Here is a 21,758-nt window from a genome sequence, read left to right as displayed (position 1 = left end):
TCCAACCATCCATCCATCCAACCATCCATCCATCCACCCACCCACCCATCCACCCATCCATCCATCCAACCATCCATCCATCCATCCATCCATCCATCCATCCATCCACCCACCCACCCACCCATCCATCCATCCATCCATCCATCCATCCATCCATCCATCATCCAGCCATCCATTTAATGAATGTGCTCCAGTGTTTCACTAGGATACACCAAAAAAGGAACTTTGAACTTTGAAATATCAGCATTCCTGCAAAGTTAATTAATCACAGATTTCATAGTTTAGGTCATTCCATAGTGGCATAGCTTTTCTAGATAAATATCCATGTTCTAATTGGTGTTTTTTAATCTGATTCAAAAACCACATATTTTCTACAACTTATAAAAAAACATATTTCCTTTTCATTGCATATTTTCTACAACTGTTTGCATTGCCGAATGCAGATTCTGTTAAATGAACTAGTCCTAGAAGGTAAAATAATTTGAACTTTATTCGTTTTATTGGTAAAAAGCTAAATTTGGCTACAATAATACTTTTGTTATTTGTGCTTGTTTCTTATTAAAGACAATGAAAAAAACTTATGCTTATTCAAATTAATTTTCTCCCAGCCCTTGTTCCAGGTCTGTCATATATTGGAGTTTTTTTTATTTGTAGTCATTTCAGACACCTGAATGTATTGTCAAATGTATTTTTAGGTCCGGCTGTTTGTTTGTCAATATTGCATGTTCCCTGTAATACAGTAAAACAGAATTACTGACTACAGCCCAGAGTGCTGAGACGAACAGCCTGAAAGTGGCCTCTATGGTTTACTGTTTTCTCATTTAAGAACAATGTAAAAGAATACTTCAGTGGATATTTGTACTTGGTGTAACAAACTTCTGCAGGAGCCATTTAGTTGGGTTACATTTTGTAACAGAAGATCAAAAGAGATGTACAGAAGACATAGCGCACACATGTTGCACCTTTGGCCACAAGGGGCTGAATGAGGTGGGAACTGGGTTCTCCTTTTTTTTTCTTTTGGAGGGAACTGGGATCAGTCAGATGTCAGGTCCTCTCCTGACCGAAGCTGACAACATCACACGCCCACCATCCCCCTCCAACCTCACCTCAATCTCACCACCTCATAGAGACCCACATCCCCCCCAAATCCACTCCCAACCCCCTAACCCACCCAGCAACACAGCACAACGCTGCTGCCACTGCTCTGAAAGCCTAAACCAGAGAGGAGGAAGAGAGGGGCTCCTGACAGCGGAAACAGAAGCACTTTAAAGCTCCAAACCTTTTCACTGAGATCAAAGGGCCAAAGGAACAGAGCCAGCTGAGACCCAAGGAGAGAGGAAAGGGAACTGAGACAAGGAAAAAGAGAAGACAGTCAAGACAGAGACTGAGACACTCAGAGGAAGGTAGACACATTCTAGGTTCTTGATGATTCAGTGGGAAAGTCTTCATTAAGTTAACTTACTGAGCCACTGACAGAGATTTTGAAAGCATCTATTGCTTGACTGTCATGTGACAAAGCTAATAGCAACATAAACTCACTCACTTTTACTCACTTTTTTAGCTTTCATGCATACACACCTAGCAGCAGATAAAGTTTGTGTCCACTGACAGGTTCAGTGCATTCCTACGCTTCTGCAAAGTGACACCTTGGGGGCACAGATGTGTAAAAAAATAAAATAAAATAATCACATTTTTATTGTTAATAGATCAACATTCTTGATGTATCAGAGCCCTGTGTGAAATTAAAGAAGAGGAAGGAATGGTTGAAAGTGATGTGCAAATATGGAAAACCCAACTGGTCTGAATAAGGATCATGTTGCTTCTGGTTGGAGTTGTGTTTACTTGCCGTGTACAGGTATACAGACATGCTGCGCTAACTCACCTCTATAGTGTCTCTGTAAATTACCAAAGGCAAACAACAACACCACAACAAAGATGTTTCGCTTTTTTTTTTTTTTTGGTGCTGTTACGGCAAGACCACTGTATAAAAAGGTCTTTTAAAAGTATCAAATAAAACAAAAGTCTCTGAAGTTTCTTGATTTATTTCAACCTTCAGCAAACTGGCTTGAATCTCACATCTAACTGATCGAGTGATCTAACAACAAAACTGCGGGATGTTTGGTCAAATAACTGTGCTTAAAGTATTTTATTCCCTGTATGATACCATAACTCTGTTTGGTATAAGAGAAAGGAAAACATTTTTGACTTGCTTCAGGTTTTTCAGCCAGCACTGCAGGAGGAAACTCATACCATCCATGCTGACAGTCCCAGTTCTTGTTGGCCCCGTATGCAGTAGAACAGTACCTGTAGCTGCTGCATGCAGGTGCATGAAAGCCACTTCAGTTTTACACTTAAGATCACTCTTTCATGACTCTACAATGCACAATAACTACATTTAAAATAAAAATTAATTAAAAACACACTTTTAAAAAAAAAAAAACTTTCTAGTTATATAGATGGAGACAACAAACTCAATGACATCTGCAGAACAGCAGCAGTCTCTGCTTTGAGGATGGGCACCACAGGTCGTGAAGCTGGCAGAGTATGCTGAGGTTGCCAGGCGTTCAGGGTAACTATGCTCCCCCTCAGAGCTGTGAGGTCTCTGTGTGACCCCCCCCCCTGACATCAAAGGCCTGGGTGGGTCCAGGGGGTGGGAAAGGTTTTCTATTCATGGTCACATCAAGCAGGATTCCCTCTCGGTGGGATACCTCTGGAGGCGTGCCAGACATTCCCGTACACTGCAGAATCAGCTCACACACACACACACACACACGCACTTACACACTGTCCAGTTGAGTACCCAGCATTCTTCTTCAGCCCCCCCCCCCCCCCCCACCACCCCCTCCTTCCAGTGTGTTTCAGTCACACTGAGATTGTCTACATATGAGCAGCAGCAGTAACACGCATGCACACTCTTCCAGCCTGAACAATGTACAGAACATCCCAGTGGGCACGTATCGCTTTTATGCCGCTGGATTGATAACATGCATTTATCAACAGGAGTCAGTGACTGTGACAGGCTTAAGTCATAATAAACCGGTTCAGGTGTCAAAGGCTCTATTTGCAACTGCTGCATCTGTGAACTCAAAAAGAGTCACAAACCTCCTCAAGCTGGGTCACATGTGAGAAATGCGTCTTATTTTAAATCAAGACTCCATGTCTACAAAGTCAGGGGATTATACTTTATCAGAAAAGACAGAATCCCATCTTCTCACTTGCTTTGGTTCCAAATTGTTGCATTCAAAGTTTATGTTTGGCTTTGCCACGCAGCGGGGTTTTTTATTTTTTTTCCCCATTCTTACAGGCTGTTTTGAAAACCATTTTTCCACACAGCAAATAAATGTAATTTAAGCCATCGAGATAAGAATGTCTACCAAAACGAATCAACCGAGTATGTAGCGAGAAAAAGAAAACATGAAAGCGGAATTGCACAAACTGAGCCGGTCTTTTTTCCTGTAATTTCAAGGGGGATGGAGTCAGGGAACAAACATGAGAGCGGAAAAAAAAAATAAAAAAGAAGACTTTTTTCAGTTCCTTTTTGGTCTTCTCCCATGCTTAATTTTGCCTTTTACAAATACGGTAGTCACTTTGAATGGAACATTTCACCTTCATCTCGGTTCACTGCAAATATGCACTTGATTGCTTGGTTTTTTTGGGGGGGTTTTTTCAAGCAGCAGAGTACACACAGGTGGAATTAGCTAGCAGTGAGTGTTTTGAGTTCCTCTAGCATGCCTCAGGCTATAGAGAAGGCAGAAGGAGGCTCCTGAGTGTTAACGTGTTAAACTTCTGAAAACAGGGAGGAAGCACGTCTGTCTTTCTTTTTCCTCTCGAGCATCGTCTCGATGGCCCCGATGCCTTTAACACAAACATTCAGCTGACGCCTGCAGCCAAACAGGGCTCTGGTTCCACACCCCATCGCCTTCACAACCCAACAAGTCAGGTAATGAGCACGCATGTCCGAGTGTGAAGGTGCAGCATGCAGGTGAGGGGAGGCAAGGAGAATGAGTGTGGCCAAGAGGGCTGCTGCAGCGGCACCGCACGATACCCCTCAATTCACTGCATCACACTGGGCCGCCGAAATGAGCAGCCGCACCGATGGGCTTGAGCAAATCACAAACAATACACAGCGCTACAAGACAGCAGAGACACGCTGCTGGAGATGGTTAATCCTTCAAACAGAGATCTGAGGAAGAACAACAGAAAAAAATAAAGGGGGTCGTGAGGAAGAGGAGGGGCTGAGACACAGGGAGAACAGAATGGGAGCATCAGGTACAAGACACCAAAATGCATGTTGCTTTCTCAGCTCTAAAAATCTCCTTTTTGGAGATGAAATCCATCACATTTCCCTAACACGTACTTTTTCTTACTGAGGAGAGGAAGGAGAGAAAAGCTGGACAGAAGAAAGGCAAGCAGCGGTGGGAAAGTGAACAGACACAGCCTACTTTATTCTGGCCATTTCATCCATCTTGTTGGGCTAATAAAACGTCAAGCGGAGTTCCTTGATATTTAATCATGAAGGGGCTGAATGCGTGGTGGTGCCATTCTCAAGCTTGATGAAGCTTTGGGAGGCTTAAACACAGACCTGTGGAAATTTTGGACAAACCCAAAGGAGGATGCTTCACAAAGCTGCTACAAAAAAAAAAAAAAAAAAAAAAACATCTACGGGAGGTGATTCCAAATGAGCGAGCTTTGGCTAGCATTAATCTTTTCTTATTTTGGCTCCGAGTCTTGTTCAGTCCACAAAAATCAAACTTTTATTTCTAATTTAGTAAAGTCACTGCCATAGAAAGCTGAAGAAGTGATGGGCATACAAGAAAAACCCCTGTTGCATTCTTACAAGTGCATTCACCCTGCAGCTGCGTGCATGACTCTGCATATTTGTGCAGCTCCCACCGGACACGCGCAATGGAAAACACTTCACAAGCTGATGCCCTCTGAGAAAGCCAAGGTATCATGGGAGTGAAAAAGAGCATGGGTGCTTCTTTTTTCTTTATGGCCCACTATGGTTCAAACAACATCATTAGATGAAAATAATCTGTATTGTGTTATCAGATGTAATGGACGCCACACCTGATCAGTCAGATAATGAACCGCTGAAGGAAATAAGTCGAAGTAATTTTCACTGGTAAGGAGAGTGCAAAAGAAGTTATTTTTCATGTGATTAAGAAGAGGAATAAAAAGTAGGAGAGAAACATCAGCAAGAACAACAAGAGAGGCAGCAAACTTCCTCTCACATTAGTACAAACCTTAGCCACGCTAAAAACATGGTGATATTTAACATTGTTCTGTCCCTTTCAATCATTTACTTAGGTTCGAGTAGGAGAGATGGAAGCGAAGGAGAGAGGGAGGAAAGGAAGGGTGGGACGGGAAGGAGAGGATGGAAAATGAGGAGAGTTGGAGAGGATTTATGACCCTGTTCCCTTGGTCTCGTTACTCGCTATAACTGGCCCCCAGAGTGGGATCGCAGGGTCTGGAGCCCAGAGATCAGAGTAATGGAAATTCCACATTTCTACAGGGCTACAGCATGACGTCTTGAGGGCACAGGCTGAGTAAAAAAAAACTGAAAACTGACTGTTAAAATTGATTATTCTGCATTAGGTGAGGAGCAGCCTTTCTAAAAATCATTCATTCCTCTTATTGAAGAAAAGTACATTTAAGTGGCAGCTTCTTCAAGCGGGAGGCTCTTTTAGAGCTGCAGCCCTGAGGCTGAGGAGCGAATGTGAGGTGGAGCGCTGTCAGAGTTGGCTCATGACTTGACAGTGACTGCTGCGCTCTAATAGGTCCTCACCAATGAGAGGAGGGTCTTTTACAAAGCCAATTAAGAAGCTCATAAAACTGACAGTCTGACACACCCATCAAATAACTTACCGATGCTAAATATATCACACAGATTAAATATTATTTAAGGGTAGCTGGTGTAACTGAGATTTGCAACAGAGGAGATTAGAAAGCTAACCAATTAGCTGATGGCGTCAATCACAAACTGCTTTTTAAAATAATTTACACATTTTTATAAAGATAAAAGAAAATGCATTGAATTATCATGCCGAGTGGCATTTTTTTTTCCATATCTGATTGTAAACATTTCAAAGTGAAAAGACTTGAAACGTTTATTTGCAGATTATTTCACACTAGAAATAATAAGACTTGTTTGAGATGCACATTTTATTTATGTTTGCGTTTCAACTGAATAATATTTTTGCAAGTTGTAAATAATCAAATGTCAAAACTTTCTCTGATTTATTTCGATAAACACGAGTAAAATGAAAGAATAAGAATTAACAACAGCCCAAAAGGTGACGCTAAACAACAAAAAAAAAAATTTCACACCTAAACACACACACACACACACACACACGCATGAGCATTAGTGCAGAGCTGTTGGCACCTGCCTGTTATCTCTTCCCCTCAGACCTGGTTTTCCATTGTGCTCCTTGGGAGAGCTACAAATTGAGATCTCAAACATGAAGAGGGGGCAAACGACTTATGTAAAGAAAATCAAATCCACTAATGTGTTACATGTGCAAATTCGCAGGCCTTGCATTGGAGATTAATGTGCTCCTCTTTTATCAGAAATGTACCTTTTTCAAAGCTACTTTTAATGGACGCCTAAATTAAATTCCACCCAGGTCTCACACTGAAGAAATTACAATGAATAAGAAATTGAATGAATAAACAGGCAGGAACTGATCTACATAAATAAAATGTTATGTAAGGGATCAGACAGTAAATAATATGATTATTTCTTCGCAGCCTACTCATACTGTATGCCTTTTAATACATAATTTGCCATTTAGATGGGATAAAATTACCTATAAAAACTAATGTGATGTTTAATAAGTAGACAGATATACGAGCGTGCACAGGAGCCGGATCAGCCGAAACGTGGGTAATCCTATCCGGTTAAGTGCAGTTTTGGAACAAGTCTTAACAGATCTCCACAGGTAATGACTCAACCTTAAAACCTTTACAGGCCTCGTCAAATCTCTTCCGTGCCAAACTCGTTTTTTTTCCCCCCCTCCCTTTTTTCGTCCAACCTGGTGGATCCATCATTCTCAAAATACACAGGTGCCTTAAAATATCACGGTTCTGTGCACAGGTTTGAAGAGAAAAAAGAAAAGAAAAAAAAAGACTACGCTGCCCATTTAGGTTTTGAAACTGGTGTATTACAAAGAAACAGATATACTGTAACTTCAATCTGCCCATATTTCTGCTTAGGCATTTATCTCCTTTCTCTCTAAATCCTGAAATTGCCTCAGAAAAAAAAAGGGGGGGGGGAGAGAAGTTGAGGGGGTAGAGATACTTTCCCCTACAGAGTGGTGCATAACTTTCTTTCTTTCCCTTTTTTTTTTCCTCCTGTGAAAATTGAAGAGGCTTTATGTCAAATACGGCTAAAGTCAGCCTCTCCATATCAAACAACGCTGTGCGAAAATTACTGTGGCGATGATAAGGCTGCCAGATAGAGAGGGAGAGAAGAGCAAGGAGGGGGGAGGAAAAACTGAAAGGAAGTGACTCTACTCAATTATACTGCAGAATTGGTATGACTGAATATTTTTCATTCAGGTGACTGATAGTATCAGTGAAACTGCAATGCAGATAAATAAAGGAGCCTTCTGTCAAATATAAACACCATTAATCATGAAGCCAGCGACGGCGTGACCGCCTGTCCCCCTGACTTACTCCATAGAGAAAGTATTAAAGAAGGAGGGAGGGAAGGCAGTGACTGCACTATAAAGGGGTGACCTATGAAGTCACACCGAATGGGTTTTGGACAGTTAGCGAGTAAGATGAAAAAGCGGCCTTCATCTTTCTGCCCCTGCTTTTGGTGACAGCAGTCCTATAAGGACAGAGATTATCAGAGGCGATTAGGGGACAATCATTGATTTTTAGTGTAATTTATTACTTTACTTTGCATTCTGCATTTGTCTAGACATTATTTAAATGACAATATTAAAATATATATTTTTTTTTTTTTGCTTTTTCAGAACATGAAATATACACACAAACACACATTTACATGTTTATATCTATACATATATACATACATACACACACACACACACACATATATATATATATATATATATGTATGTATATATATATATATACATATAAATATATATGTGTGAGTGTATATATATATATATATATATATATATATATATATATATATATATATATATATATATATATATATATATATATATAGACATATATATATATATATATATATATATATATATATATATATATATATATATATATATATATATATATATATATATATACATACACTGAAAAAAGTTCTGGTTTGAGGTTAGGGACTGAAAACATAGATGATAAAATGTGGCCAACAATAAATAGCGAGTGATGAAAATACACATTACAAAACATTTCCCCTCCAGCAGTAATAATAGGCACACCAGCTCCCTCTTTCTCTCTATTGTTTTCCAGTATGTGTGCATGCCTACACTTGTGTGTGTGTGTGTGCATGTGTGAGCACAGCAATGCTCGGCCTCGTCCCATCTGGAAGGAGGTGTTGAGATAAGACCGTGGTCTTTATGCTAAGCAACACGCCGTTCCTCCATGCAGGAGATTGGGCACTCTGACAATAGTTTATGTAAATAACAGAAGAAGTCGGCACACAACTTAAAAGAAAACACCGCTGGTGAGGACAGCGAGGGGGAGAATCTCCAATGTTGACCCAGAATAAAGCAGAAATTAAAGGGTAACAAGGTGATTCAGCTAGTTGAAGCCATGCAGCGCTCATTAAAGCAAACAAAGCATCTCAAGCAACAGCCTAACCCCTCCTTAGTTCATTGTTTCTGAGCTGAACTGGTACTGTGATGATGGAAACGGGCATTAGCTCTTCCCACAGTACATCCAGAATACCTTCCAGTCAGGCCAGGCCTGCAGCTGAACAAACAAACTCCTGAATAAAATAACCACATGGCCCAGGCACATGGATTGTGAAGCCTTGAAGCCCCAACCTGTGCTTCTAACAGACCGAAAATACATCTTTTTTTAAGATTCATGTTAAAAAAAACTTCAGAGCAGGTATGATTCTGACAGTCCTACACCTCACTCTCAGGCAAAGTAAACTAATGCATTTGTGTCAAACTTAAGTTTACATCATCAGAAGTCATGAAGTAAAAGCTCCAAACAGAGGCTAATAGGAAACTTTACAGACTCTTGAACTGACTAAGTTTGCCTTAACTCTTTATTAAATTCACATACGGTAAGTGATCAAAAGATTGCAAGTCAATTGCTTAAACCATAAGAATGTTTTGCTGCGTTAGTGGCCCCATTCACAGCACGAGGGCCCGGGACTACAGAATAAACTCTGCAGCCGATAATTGACTTGTGACAAATACCTCTGTTTGTTCTGAGTGGTCTCCGGGTGACCGAGAGCCGGCGTTGAGCTGCATAAGAGGCCTGTTTTGTTTTGCTGTGTACCGTGGTTGGGCAATAAAGCCGGATTGAAAGGAGAGGTTTCTACTCTCTTCCCCCCAAAACTCCCATTAAGCCAGTCTTGAACAATAGCTTAGGCAGAGGGGACCAGAACTCCCGTAGAGAGGCTGCTCTTCATTGATCAATGTGTTTATATAAGCAGGAAGCATCTTCTTTGGGACTCGTTCTCTCTTTTTTTTTTAAGGTTGGAGGATAGCTGTTTCCAGAACGGAGAGAAAACAGAGGGGAAAGTGCAGACTTAAGGGCAGGAGAGACTCTAGCTGGTCCTGGATCAGTGCACACATTAAAGCTTGGTTTAAACTAAATTGCTTGGAAAGCTGGAAGGTTGTTGCTGAGATTATCTGAAGCTGTTGAAACTGTTAAGTGCCGTTCTTTCATATGAATATGTAAGTATCTCAACACGGCACAGGACTCCCCCCCCCCCCCCCCCCCCCCCCCCCCCCCCCCCCCCCCTCCCCTCCCCCCCTGACCCCGGGGCTTTAATATTGAATGGCACATTGGTAACTTCACCACAAGAATTCATAAACTAAACGATTAGCCTCTGTCTGTAATTGCACTCTCCCTTGGCTAATATAGGAGGTGAGGTAAAGCAGGGGGAAAAAAAAAACAAAGGACAGTTAATTTGTGATTTCCTCAGCTCATTTGAAGGCAAATTAAGTGTCAAACAGCTAATACAGAGCATATTTCATTTTATGAGCTTTTAATTTAATTCCGCCGCCTCATATTGCTAGAGCCCGTTAGCAGCGCTGCTAACGCCCGCTCGTTGCCTGAAAACGAGGGTCATAAATAAACATGTTTCAATTAGGTCCTTCACTGTAATAGCATATGATTCCGCTCATTTGCCGCGTACGGATGGTGGATGTGTCGTTGTTAGGGAAAGGAAACAAGCTGCTGGGCGTTCGCGGTGTTCTTTTTTTCTCCGGCCACGGATGCCCGGTGGTGGCTGGCTTGTGTGCACAGCGGGGGAAGCTGGCTGGATTGATGGAACTGCCGCAGGGCCAACCCAACTGTAATTACAGGCCGTAATGAGAGGTTGCATGGGGAAGTACTGCAATAATAGTCCCTGTGTACTTAGGCATATCTTTGAGACGGCTAATAACGATTAATTCTGCACACGGAGGAGAACTTGTCTTAAAACAATTCAATATTTCTCCATAAGCTGCCTGCTGTCCCCCATTTCCCTGAAGCGACAGCTATATGTTGACTGCCTCTGTTTGCTTGGCTGGCTGCACGCAACATTACAGAGCAGAACGCATCGCTTACGACCTGGCAGAGACTTGCTCTTCAGTTGTATTTTCAGGCTCGTAAAGTTCAGCCACAGCAAGAACTTACAGGAAACCTGCCTGTGTAATTAACTCCAATTTGCCATCAGGTGGTTCGCCGTAATACAAAATGTCATGAGGGGGCTTCTTCTCACTGAGGAATTCAGTGCTGCTTTTTAATCAAGTGGGTATTATTGATGCCTTCCTGTGCACATGCGTCGCAGACAGTTTGACACTGAGCTCACAGAGTTGGTTTAAGTATGGCAACAGATGTCTTATAATAATGACAAATAGTTTCCCTGAACATAGCACATCATATTAAACAGCTCTATGCTCAGCGGCTTGGATAAATAGGTCTTAAGTAGTGTGGAAGCGCACAGCCATGTCTCAGTGACAGCAAACCAAGCGTGCAGATAACTCCTGTCCGGACAGAGTGACGGAAGACACCGGTGCAACATAACTTCTCCTTAATTCAATTCCTTGCCTCGGCATCATTGTCCCCCACCCCAACCTGTGCTCCACATTCTGCCAAAGCGCTCCTGATGGATAACAAGCCCGGCTGTTTGCTTAAGCCTACGTTGGCTGAGCGTGTTCGCCCCATTATCTCCGCATAAGCTAAATGCTAAATTATATTTGCCATTTTGTTTGCAGTGACACGGGGCATCAATCACCTCCCTTTTTCTTTTTTATTTCCTCCTTTTCTTCCTCTGAGCAGCAGGCGAGAGGTGCCGGAGGTGGAGGGGTGGTAGTACTAGTGGTGGTGGTGGTAAGGAGGGAAAGGGTGAGGGCGGCATAAAAAATTCATTACGCTTAGTGGCACATCAGCAATGGAGAGATATGACTCCTGGAGGAGGAGAAGGGGGGAGTTGATAATGATGAAGAATATCAAACATAATGCGGCCCAAGTAGCTGCCCCATCCAATTTGTCCTCGTCGCGTGGTGATCACTTCCTTCGTGTCTGCCGGTAGGAAACAAGCGGTGAAAGGACAATGAAGTGTCTCCTCTAGGTGCTCGCTGTTTGGATGCAAAGAATACAAATGACAAAGGGAGGGGGAAAGAGGAAGAAAGAACGACAGAGGCTGAGGAAGAGTGCGATGAGGGCGCTTTTGAAGTTCTCCGCTGACCCAGCCAGCACCGCCAGAAGCACTCCAGGGATACATCTCACATTAAGAGTTACACTGCTTAAACTAACGCTTCTAATGAGAAATGACAACATGTTTTCACTTTACTTCATAGCTGATAGAACGAACATGTGTGTGATTGCATGCGGCACGGCGGTTAGGTGCATCTGTGTCTGTCAGAGACGGGTAAATGTCAGCAGAGGCACCGCTTCCTCCTCTTGACAGGGCTTGATCACTGCTCTTATGAGAATTGCGCGCTCCCAGGCTCCCCTCGACTTGCTCTCATTTTCATGTCTCTGACACATGTTCATTTGCGTGTCTCTGACATGTGGATCATGTTGCGCACATACAAGGCCGTGGCCTTTGATCCTGAAAGGCAAAAGAGAGGCGCCCAACACCCATGAGGAGGATCCTCCACGCCCACGGGTGGAAGGATGTTTTCAGGGTGGGGGGGGGCTTGATTTGTATCACCTAATGCAGTTGTGATCAGCAATATTCTAGTTGCAAGGCTGTGTTTGAGTGTGTGTGACCAGTTTGAGAGACTTACACATGAAGAGGGGGCATGGGGGAGGGCTCATAGATGTAACGTCCCTGGGTATGTCTGTCGTCTATTGGCACAGGAGGATGGAAGGCGGGGAAGAACTGTGGAGTAGCTGTGTAGAACAAAAAACAAGAGAAGACACATGAGATACTTTTTTTTACACTTTGTAGGACCTCTGGGTTTTTCCTGTATTTTTTCACATGCATTCACTCCATCCTTTGCTAATCTACACAACAGCCATAATGAAAGGCAGTAGTTGATGGTTATCTTTCAGCAGACCCACCCAAATGAGAGCCGATTAAGCTAAGAGAGCGCTAAAAGCTGCACTGCTCCAAAATGTTTGCTGAGGAAGTCTTTGTAGATGTTTCAAAGCTGATAGAAGTCAAAATGAACAGCGACAAATAACCAAAAGAAAAGCAGCCAAACGACACATTTCTCGCTGTGCCAAGCATAATGTGGTTTTGTACAAAGAACATTTAAGTAAAACCAATGGAACGTACGAAAAGAGAACAAAAACATCCTTTTTCATTTGAGTGTTTTGTCACAACTGCCAGAGACGATCCAGAAGCTTCTTTTTTTTTGCTTCTTTTTTTTTCCCCCCTCAAGATAAAACATTACAACATTTGCATAATATGTGCTTCCAAGCTTTTCTCTATTTTTACCCCTGAAATTGAAACTGTTGCACTGCCACCAGACCGAATTCACATTTGCGTGCACTCTTCGTCTAACATTAACTGCACTCCATGCTATAAACTTGAAAAACTAAATCTGGAATTATATGCTGGAGCCATGCATCCCCTTCTGGACCAGTTGAAACAAGCAAACCGTGAGTGGGAGTTCTGCATCAGTGCTTCCTAAGTTATTAAACTGGAATGTACGTAAAGAAAAATCAGAATTACACAGAAATGAATCACATCTTTATTCACATCTTACCAAAACACGTGTCACTTTATTGCAGTTTTCTTATTCTAAGTTGCCAAGTTGTCTCACCAGCCTTAGGCAAAGCATGTGTCAACATCTGCATGACTTCACACAGCAAGTCCAAGGCTGCTAGCTATGTGTTTTTACATTGCTTTAAGCTTGTAAACATATGAGCCAAGAGGGCAGATGGCCAAACAGCGGGGTGCCAAACGGCTCTACAAGTGTCGGGCCGTGACAAATAACAGCTGCATCTCTGGGCAGCACAGCAGGTGTTGATCCAGGTCTGCTTACCTCATCAGCCATTCATTCAGTGAGATGATTAGTGCCAGCTTCGACCAGAACACTTACGATAGTTTGGTTGGCGTTGTTTGTTATTGTAAGTCATTAAAATAATAAGAACCGGAAAAAAATGCCCCAAGCACTAACTAACAAGGTCTGAGCAAAAAACAACACTTGCATAAACGCTTACCAGTGGGGGGATTCAAACCCTGGACATTTGTGAAGTTTAGCTTTTTGGTGTGTTTAAGTGTTTCCCCTTTGTGATTTCTAAGAACTGGAATTTGATATGTTGTAGTAGCCACATCTTATGGCATCTTTATGAGCCAAAACCACAGACAATGATACTTATTAACTCCTGCAACAAATTATGAGATAAAATCTTTTAATATTTGCTTTTGCACATAGAGAAGATTGTCGCAATATCAGATTTCTTCAGATACAATCACTCACAGTCACTTTCTTGTTAAATCCAATGGGAAAGTATGTCACAACTTTATATATATATACGTATATATATATGTGTAGTATATGTATATGTATATGTATACATATAAATATATATATTTATGTGTGTGTATATATATATATATATATATATATATATATATATATATATATATATATTGGCTCATAAAGATGTCTAGTTAAGACTTTTACTTTCAACACAGGAGCGGTAAAAAGCAGCTTCTTCTAAGCCTGTTTTGGTAGAACATCTGAAAAGGAAGATTGCTGTTTGGACTTTGAAGCAATGCATTGCCGGAGTTACGCATTGACACGACTCCAAAAGGAACTGTATTATTCATGCAAGTGGACTAGGATTAGTTCAAAGCACGCCAAACCATCACTATGAATTAAATGCAACGCGCCCTTATTTTCCACTGCTGTGATGGGCAAAACGAGGAAGGTTTTGTGGCTCAAAATCATCAACTTCACAAATAAAGTCAAAGGTCACGCCTAGCATCCATGGCTACAGGGATACAACCATGCTGCCAGGCTTACACAACTCAGTCGTTCATATCTGACAACCATATCTCTTACAATCTCAAGCTGAGACTGAGAGAAGGAGACCAACGGCTAGATGTAAACAACCACAAATGCTACCCCACCCTGGCAGCAACAATGGAAATACAGGCTCCAAATCAACAGACACACAACCTAAACAGAACTGCCACTGATAACATTTTACTGGGCCAGGTTCCTGTCTGATGTATTGTGTGAACTTTTTCCTCAGGAGTCTGCAAATTATGAACTAAAAACACTTTTTGGTTAGATGTTGACCATGCAAAGAAAAAGAACAAATGTTTATAAAGTAGTGGTGGAAATTTCTTTTAATTTAGTTTTTTGGGTTTTTTTTTTTTAACTACAATGGCTATGGTTGCATGATGTTTTTTAATTTAGAATTAATTATTCTGAATATTAAAATTTTTATTTTAATTTATTCTCCTTTGAGTTTACATGGAAATAGTAATTCTGAACTGAGGTTTACATGGAAAACAAGTATTTATTTGCCTTTACTTAATTCAGCTTTAGATCGGCAGGGTTCGGAAGGGTTCACCTGTTTAGATACAATGTTAAAAACCACATAAGGACCATATTCGCTTTAAATTTGGGTATAATTTTAAAGCACCAACTTGACATGAGCATACTACTTTATTTTTTTCAGCAGGTGAGGAGGATGAGGAAGATAAAGTACCGGAGACGAGAGGCAGAAGATCGCATAGAGTATGTGCGTCATTAGGCCTGGATAAGGTAACGAGTATGAGCAGAATGACTGTAATTAACTTATCGTGAAATTAACGTTTACATAATAGAAGAATTAATAATTTTGGATTTCAAATGGGAATAAACAAGCCACTAACTTTGGAATTCAGGTTAATTCCGAATTGTCATATAGAGTTATTTGTTTACACGGTTATTTTTCATCTCTTTAAATTGGATTTAACTTTTATTTGGAATTAATACTCATGTAAACGTTGCCACTGAGCAGTCTGAGGAGATTATAGCTGCACAAGCCAATTAAAGTTTTGAAATAATACATTTTTTTTTCCATTGTTAATGTCGTCTCTTACATTTATTGATTTTATTCATTCTATGGGTTGTGACATTATTTTTGTAGTGTTCTGACTGATTTATTTATTTTAAAAAGTTCTTCTTTTTTTTTTTTTTACCACCGCGGTGTTGAAAAAAAAAAAAAAAATTTAGCTCCATCATCAGTATCACTATCAAGTTAGAAATTTTTGTGTCATGAGATCCCTTCTGTGTTGCACCGTAATGTGTAACATTTAGCACCATGATAACCTCATGCAACTTAGGTTATCGTTTATCATTTGAAATATCCTTCACAGCAGAGCTGGAGCATGTAACAAGTGAAAATAAAAACTTAGGCAAACTCCTACAAACCACGGCAGAGTTTTTATCCTGGGCTCGAAATAACAGATAAATGGTAAAAGCTTCCTCCATGCAGCTCTGGCAAGCATCTGACTGCGTCTGTTTGATAGTTTTCTCCTGATGACTCTGTTTCTTGGCTCAGCTCAGGTTTGCAGATTCCAGAGCTGTTGAGGGAGGGAGGGATGACGGGATGCTGGGATGTAGGGATGGGTTGGTGCTAGACAAGGGTGGAATCTGATCTGTTTACTCTCCACAGCTCCGCTCCTGGGCATTCGGCCCTTGCCTGTCAGACTCGGAAATGAGCCTTCAGGTTTACAAGGGGTCTACGTGTAGTGTACAGGCTCAATGTGAATAAAAAATTCATGCTTTCTAATCTAACCCATCCCTGCCCACATCGTAGGAACCTTACACTAACCTCTGTCATCTTTGGGGATTGAGGACGACTACCGAGATTACAAACCGTGAGATCATTTTAAAGGCTCCTCTCGTTCATCCCTTCAACATACAACTTCAATCCCATATCCATCACTCCTCTTTGCAATACCCAGACCCCCTTTTTGTTTATGTCTCTGGAGGTACTCACTCAGCACAGCGCTGTGCATAGGCTGGACTATTTTTTTTTACTCCTTCATCACCTCCTCCCTCCCTCCCACCCTCCCTTTGCTGTAGCGAATGACTTAGCCGCACAGCACTGTTCCACTGAGGTTTATTTAAATCCAACTCAGAAGTTTACCTTACCAGAGCCCTATCTAAATAGAGCCTGCCACCTCTTTTACACAAGAGCAGCTCTCCATTAGCAAGGCAAACAGCTTTGTGTCACCAGAGGGAATGTATACAGTCACAAAGAACGGCAAGCAAAGGAAAGTGTAGGAGAGCCTCTATCCTGCAATCCATCTCCAGTGTTTCCTATTGGGACTCCTTGCTGTTTACTCCAGAACTAAATTGCCCCTGTTCTTCTGGATATTTAAGGGTATTCTCGTCCTCTAAAACAGAATACAGCTGCAAGCAAGCAGGAGGCCAGAAGACACGCACGCGTCATAGTTTTTACCTTCCCAGTGCGGCCACACACCGCACCAACTGATGCATTCCTGAAGAAAGCATAATCCTGATGGTCTGTTCCGGCTGCAAGTGGAAAACCACCACAGGCCAATTCTAAAGTCATCTCAGCCAATCAAGTCCTGAGAATTTAGGGAAATAAAAACAATGGACATCAATAGAACTTTTTGAGCTGCCCTCATCTTTTCTTTTTCACTGGTTTTTTCCCAGTTGTTACGTGAAGGGATGGGAGCTATTAAGACATGATAACAAATGGGTCTTAATGAAAGGGCAATTAGAAGCAAACTTTGACCGGGCTCATTAATTTTAATTCAATACAAGCTCACCATATCCAGGACCAAAAGCCAGCTTCCCCTTCATTACAGAGAGGATAGTAATTGGCTTGTCCTTTATTGGACGCTTGAATTATTTCAAAAGAAGGGGGAGGATAAAGCCTTAAGCACATCCTTTGCAAAGTCGTTATTTGTTCATCTCTTTTCATGATAGGAGTTTTGCCAAAGAGGATCTTCGTTGTGCTTTAGAGTATGTGTGATGTGATACTTGCAGAGAATTTAAGCTGTCACTTGTGATTCTGATTAGGGTTTTGATAATACAAACAATTTCTCTTCCTCTCCTTTTGTTGTCAAGTCAGCACTTTATAGTTTATAGTCTCGATGGCTGAACCTGGGCTCCTCCTCTCCTGTGGTGAGGGTTCAGTGACTCTGCTCTAACAGTGTGTCACATGCAGCCAAGGCCGAAACTCTCTTCCATAAACACTGCACTTCCCATCGATGCTCCACTGCGAGAGCACAAAGAGCCACTGACAGATTGTCATAAGTGACTAAGGCGGAGTGAGAAAAGAGCTGCCGGGGCCTGCTCCAGAGGTTTGTGAATTGCTAATGTGGAACATATGAAGCTTGTGCCGGGGCTGTGACTGCCAGATTTCATTATGCCACCTCTCTCCGCGCTCATGATCTCACTGCTCAAGCATGTCTGCAGCGAGGCCCGCGGTTTACGTCGCAACTCTGCACGGTGTGTGAAGGATGTTCAGTACTGTTTGTTGCATGTTTGAAAGTGTTAAGAGTGTGCAGGGCTTGTTGCTTCTTCGTGCAGAAAATGCAATTTTATGCATAATTCTTTTTTTTTTCATTATTTCTTCTTTCTTTCTCCTGACATAGTCCCAATAAATAAATAGTTATATTTTTTACAGTTGTTTTTCCCTTATTATTGACTGATTTAATGTTTGCTTTTTAGTTTTCTATAGTACCTTTAACCCTTTAAAATATTGAATTTGGTTAATTGTAGACTACGGCAACAACAAAAAGGGGATTTTGGCCAGGTTGCTGTAGGAAACAGCTGATCGCTGTCATGCAAAAACTGTCCACTCAGTCCAAACTCATTCATAAAACATGTTTTCATCTTCCTTTATGTGTTCCTTTATATTAACTCTTTTACAAAAAAGGGAAAGTTTAGTGTGTTTTGTTTTCTTAGTTTGTTTTTTGAATAGATTTTACAGTCTTCATAAAACCTTTTCTGATGATTCTGATTTTCAAAATTCACAAACGGTCGATAAGAGCAGTCTTGCACTAAAATAACTCTAAGCAGCCACCTTGTTTTTGGCTCACCTATGTTTTTGTGTTCCAGACCTCCTGATGGCCAGACTAGCAAGACCACATTCATCATCTGTTTTTACCTTCACTGTTGGCTGAGTTTTGGGTTCTGGCTTTGTAATCCTTACACTAAGTGACATCAGTCATTACAGCCTGGAGCTAATGATCACGTTGTCAACAGGTAACAGTTTATTGCACACTGTGCATAGCTATAATAAATGGGGGGGGGGGGTTGCAAACCATAAACAAAATTATGAAAGACAGTTTCTACTAATATATGTATGTGTGTATATATATATATATATATATATATATATATATATATATATATATATATATATATATATATATACACACATATATATACTGTATGTGTGTGTAGACATCAGAAGTTTGCCACAGATTTGCTTTTCAAACGATAAAATAACAGTGGTGAATGAGAATAAGCCTTCTCCATATACGGTTGTCCGCCACTAATTTTAAGAACAATTTTACAAACGGGGACATGCAGCTTTGTCTAATGCTTAGATAGGATTAGTATTCAGTTTTTTTTTTTTTTAAAAAAAAGTGTAATCATCTCAAATCTCATTAAAAAAAAAAACTCTAATATGCACAAAATTTGTGTAACTTGAGTGGTTTTTCTTATAGAAATCACATATGTATAGTATTTGTTTTAGTGTGTCTAAACTGCATGGTCTAACTGGTTACATGCAGTTTAGAGCTGTGATCCAACTTTTCTCCAGAAATGTGACATGAAATGTCTGATCACAATCAAGTTGGCAGAAGATGATGAAGATGACGAATACTTGACAGACTACCAGTAGGAGTAGGGATGCAAGCTGCCTCTTCGGCAATGACAAATTCCCCCTCTGATCAATCCCTTCTCACCCCGCCTCTTCCCATGTTTGTTTACACTGAGACCTCAAGCTGTTTGGACATGTAAATAACACTTTCGGAGACTGTTTAGCTAAGCTCAATGGGAGTTGCTGTTGACTTTTGGAACGCTTTGCTTAATTACAGGTCCCAGATTGTTTCAGGTCTAATGGTCTAATTACCGCTGTATAAATTAGCCTAATGTTCATACTGTGCAGAGCTTTCACTACTGTATGCAATGCTGCATCAATGCAACATAGCAAGATAAAAAAAAAAAAAAACCAGAAAAAAAAAAAACAAGCCTTTATTCAGCAAAGATACAACACTGTAAAAGAGGGACAGAAAATCCAGCAGAGAGGTTAAATAACAGAAGAATGTGAAGCATTGGCTTGCCATTCTCGCTGCCATTCATCATATACACCAAGCTGGCAGATCACACTCTGCCCTTCCTCTGTAAATCAATAGCTTTTCTTCCCTCTTCCGTTCTGCTTTTGCTTTTTCTGTCTCTCTTGCACAGTTGTTCCCAAACACAAGCATCCTTTCTGTGGGTAAAAGTAATTAACATGGTGCACAAGAAAAGCTGAAGAAATGAGCAGTAAAAAAGAGAAATGATAACAGGCTCACTGCTCAAGTATACATACCATCGCTCCTCGCTGTCACAAGTAATTTGTTTGCCTAGACAGAACAAGACAGTCGGTGCCCATAGTTTTACAAGTCTACACATATTTGGTCTGGGAGCGGTTGCTCAAGCATCTTTATTCCAGTTAAAGAGTATTATTATTTTGTGTCCCTCCAAAATACCTATTCTACCAAATGTTTTAAATGTGTTCATCTGTAGGAGGATTGCAGAACATTTAGTGCTTGTTGGCATTCCAGCATCTGTAAGACATTTACCAAGTCAGTCGTAACAAATTGCACCTAAACACACGGATTTCTTGCTAAAGAGTGGAGTTAAGCACGAACACGGCTCTTCGTGGGGCCCCCTGCACCATCCAACCCCCAGCTATGCCCTGTTTTCTTCTCTCCCCTTGTATCCCCCATATGGATGAGGGAGTGGAGGTTATTTCAGAGGGCCTCTGCACAGCACCAATCTATCTCCTACATTTGCAGAATTTTCCCCAGATTGGGATAAACTGGGGAGTAGAACAAAGAGCTATGCGTTGGTCCTCTACTCTCACTCCTGCACTCTCACTGCCCCAGCACACACCTCCAGCCTGCTCCCCCCCCGACCCAGCTGTGGAAAGATGAAGCAGTTTAGTAGCTGAAACCCTGACTACACCTCTCTCCCCCTCCCTCCTGTCTTTAGCGCTCACATCTGTCTATCTCCTTTTCTCCAAACTATGATAACGCTCAGACAGCAGGGAGTTGATTTAAACCTCAAGCTGACTTACCAGGACTACACTACATTTCTTTTACTTCAACGATCCCTGCATCAATTATTCTAGTTAAGCACAAATCCACTGCAGGATTACGAACTTTATTCAAGAAATGGCCGGGCAATAAAACAACCCCAAAATGAGACTGTCATCAAATACAATCAATCTCAAGGATAAACACAAGACATTTTCAATAAATCCATGTACAGTGGCAGATCCCTAACCCTTCAGTACCCTTCAGTTCACTAGCTGGTAGTAAGGCACCTCTGAGCTAGCTGCTAAGGGGTGAATGAGTGAAGTTGAAGGCAGAACAATGAAAGCAGAGGTGAGACTGACAGTGATCTAAAACAATCTTTCCAAACTGTGTAAGAACTTGACAATAAAATGACATTCTATGTCAGTAATAAGGGAAAACTTCAGTAGATAAACAAACCAACTGAGGCCACTGCACCTGCACTCCAATAGCACACAACTTTGTTACTGTTTTGTGAAAATTGAGCAACTTCTCAATTCTGAGTCCACTGACCTGAACCAGCCATTTTAGTTTACTTTTGTTTAGTCGATAAATTTCAAGATAACCGTTGTTCCTGCAGACATTTCTCAATCTCCATGGCGAGAAGTAATCCATCAAACTGAATATTTTCGTCTAAGGGATACGTGACTGCTTGGCAATGTGTTTGAAAGCGGGGATAGAGTTTAAAAAATTCTCCTCTGTGATGCATTTAAGATAACTCCGGTATCAAACCAGCCTACAAGTTGGCCAGCAGAAAATGAGTCTATTATGCAGCTGTTTAGCTGCAAAACCTGAAAGCCAACACAGGGACGATGTGCGTAGCATGTCTTTCATTGCTAAAGATACAGTTTGATAACTAACACTAAAT

General features: G+C 41.2%; 1 protein-coding gene across 1 annotated transcript in view; it reads right to left on the bottom strand.

The window, feature by feature from the left end:
- Positions 1-21,758, bottom strand: part of gli3 (GLI family zinc finger 3) — a gene marked incomplete at its 3' end in the record, with an annotated part of 100,106 nt that overhangs the window by 31,455 nt on the left and 46,893 nt on the right. Inside the window, exon 4 of the mRNA XM_079260136.1 lies at positions 12,402-12,507. Within this exon, the coding sequence (XP_079116262.1) occupies positions 12,402-12,507 (106 nt within the window). The remainder of the gene's footprint in view (positions 1-12,401; positions 12,508-21,758) is intronic.

Source organism: Telmatherina bonti (assembly GCF_933228915.1).
Source record: "Telmatherina bonti genome assembly, chromosome: 20".
In the NCBI taxonomy this organism is placed as follows: Eukaryota; Metazoa; Chordata; class Actinopteri; order Atheriniformes; family Telmatherinidae; genus Telmatherina; species Telmatherina bonti.
The sequence above is the reverse complement of the archived record's forward strand: the minus strand, read 5'-3'. Positions and strand labels throughout refer to the sequence as shown.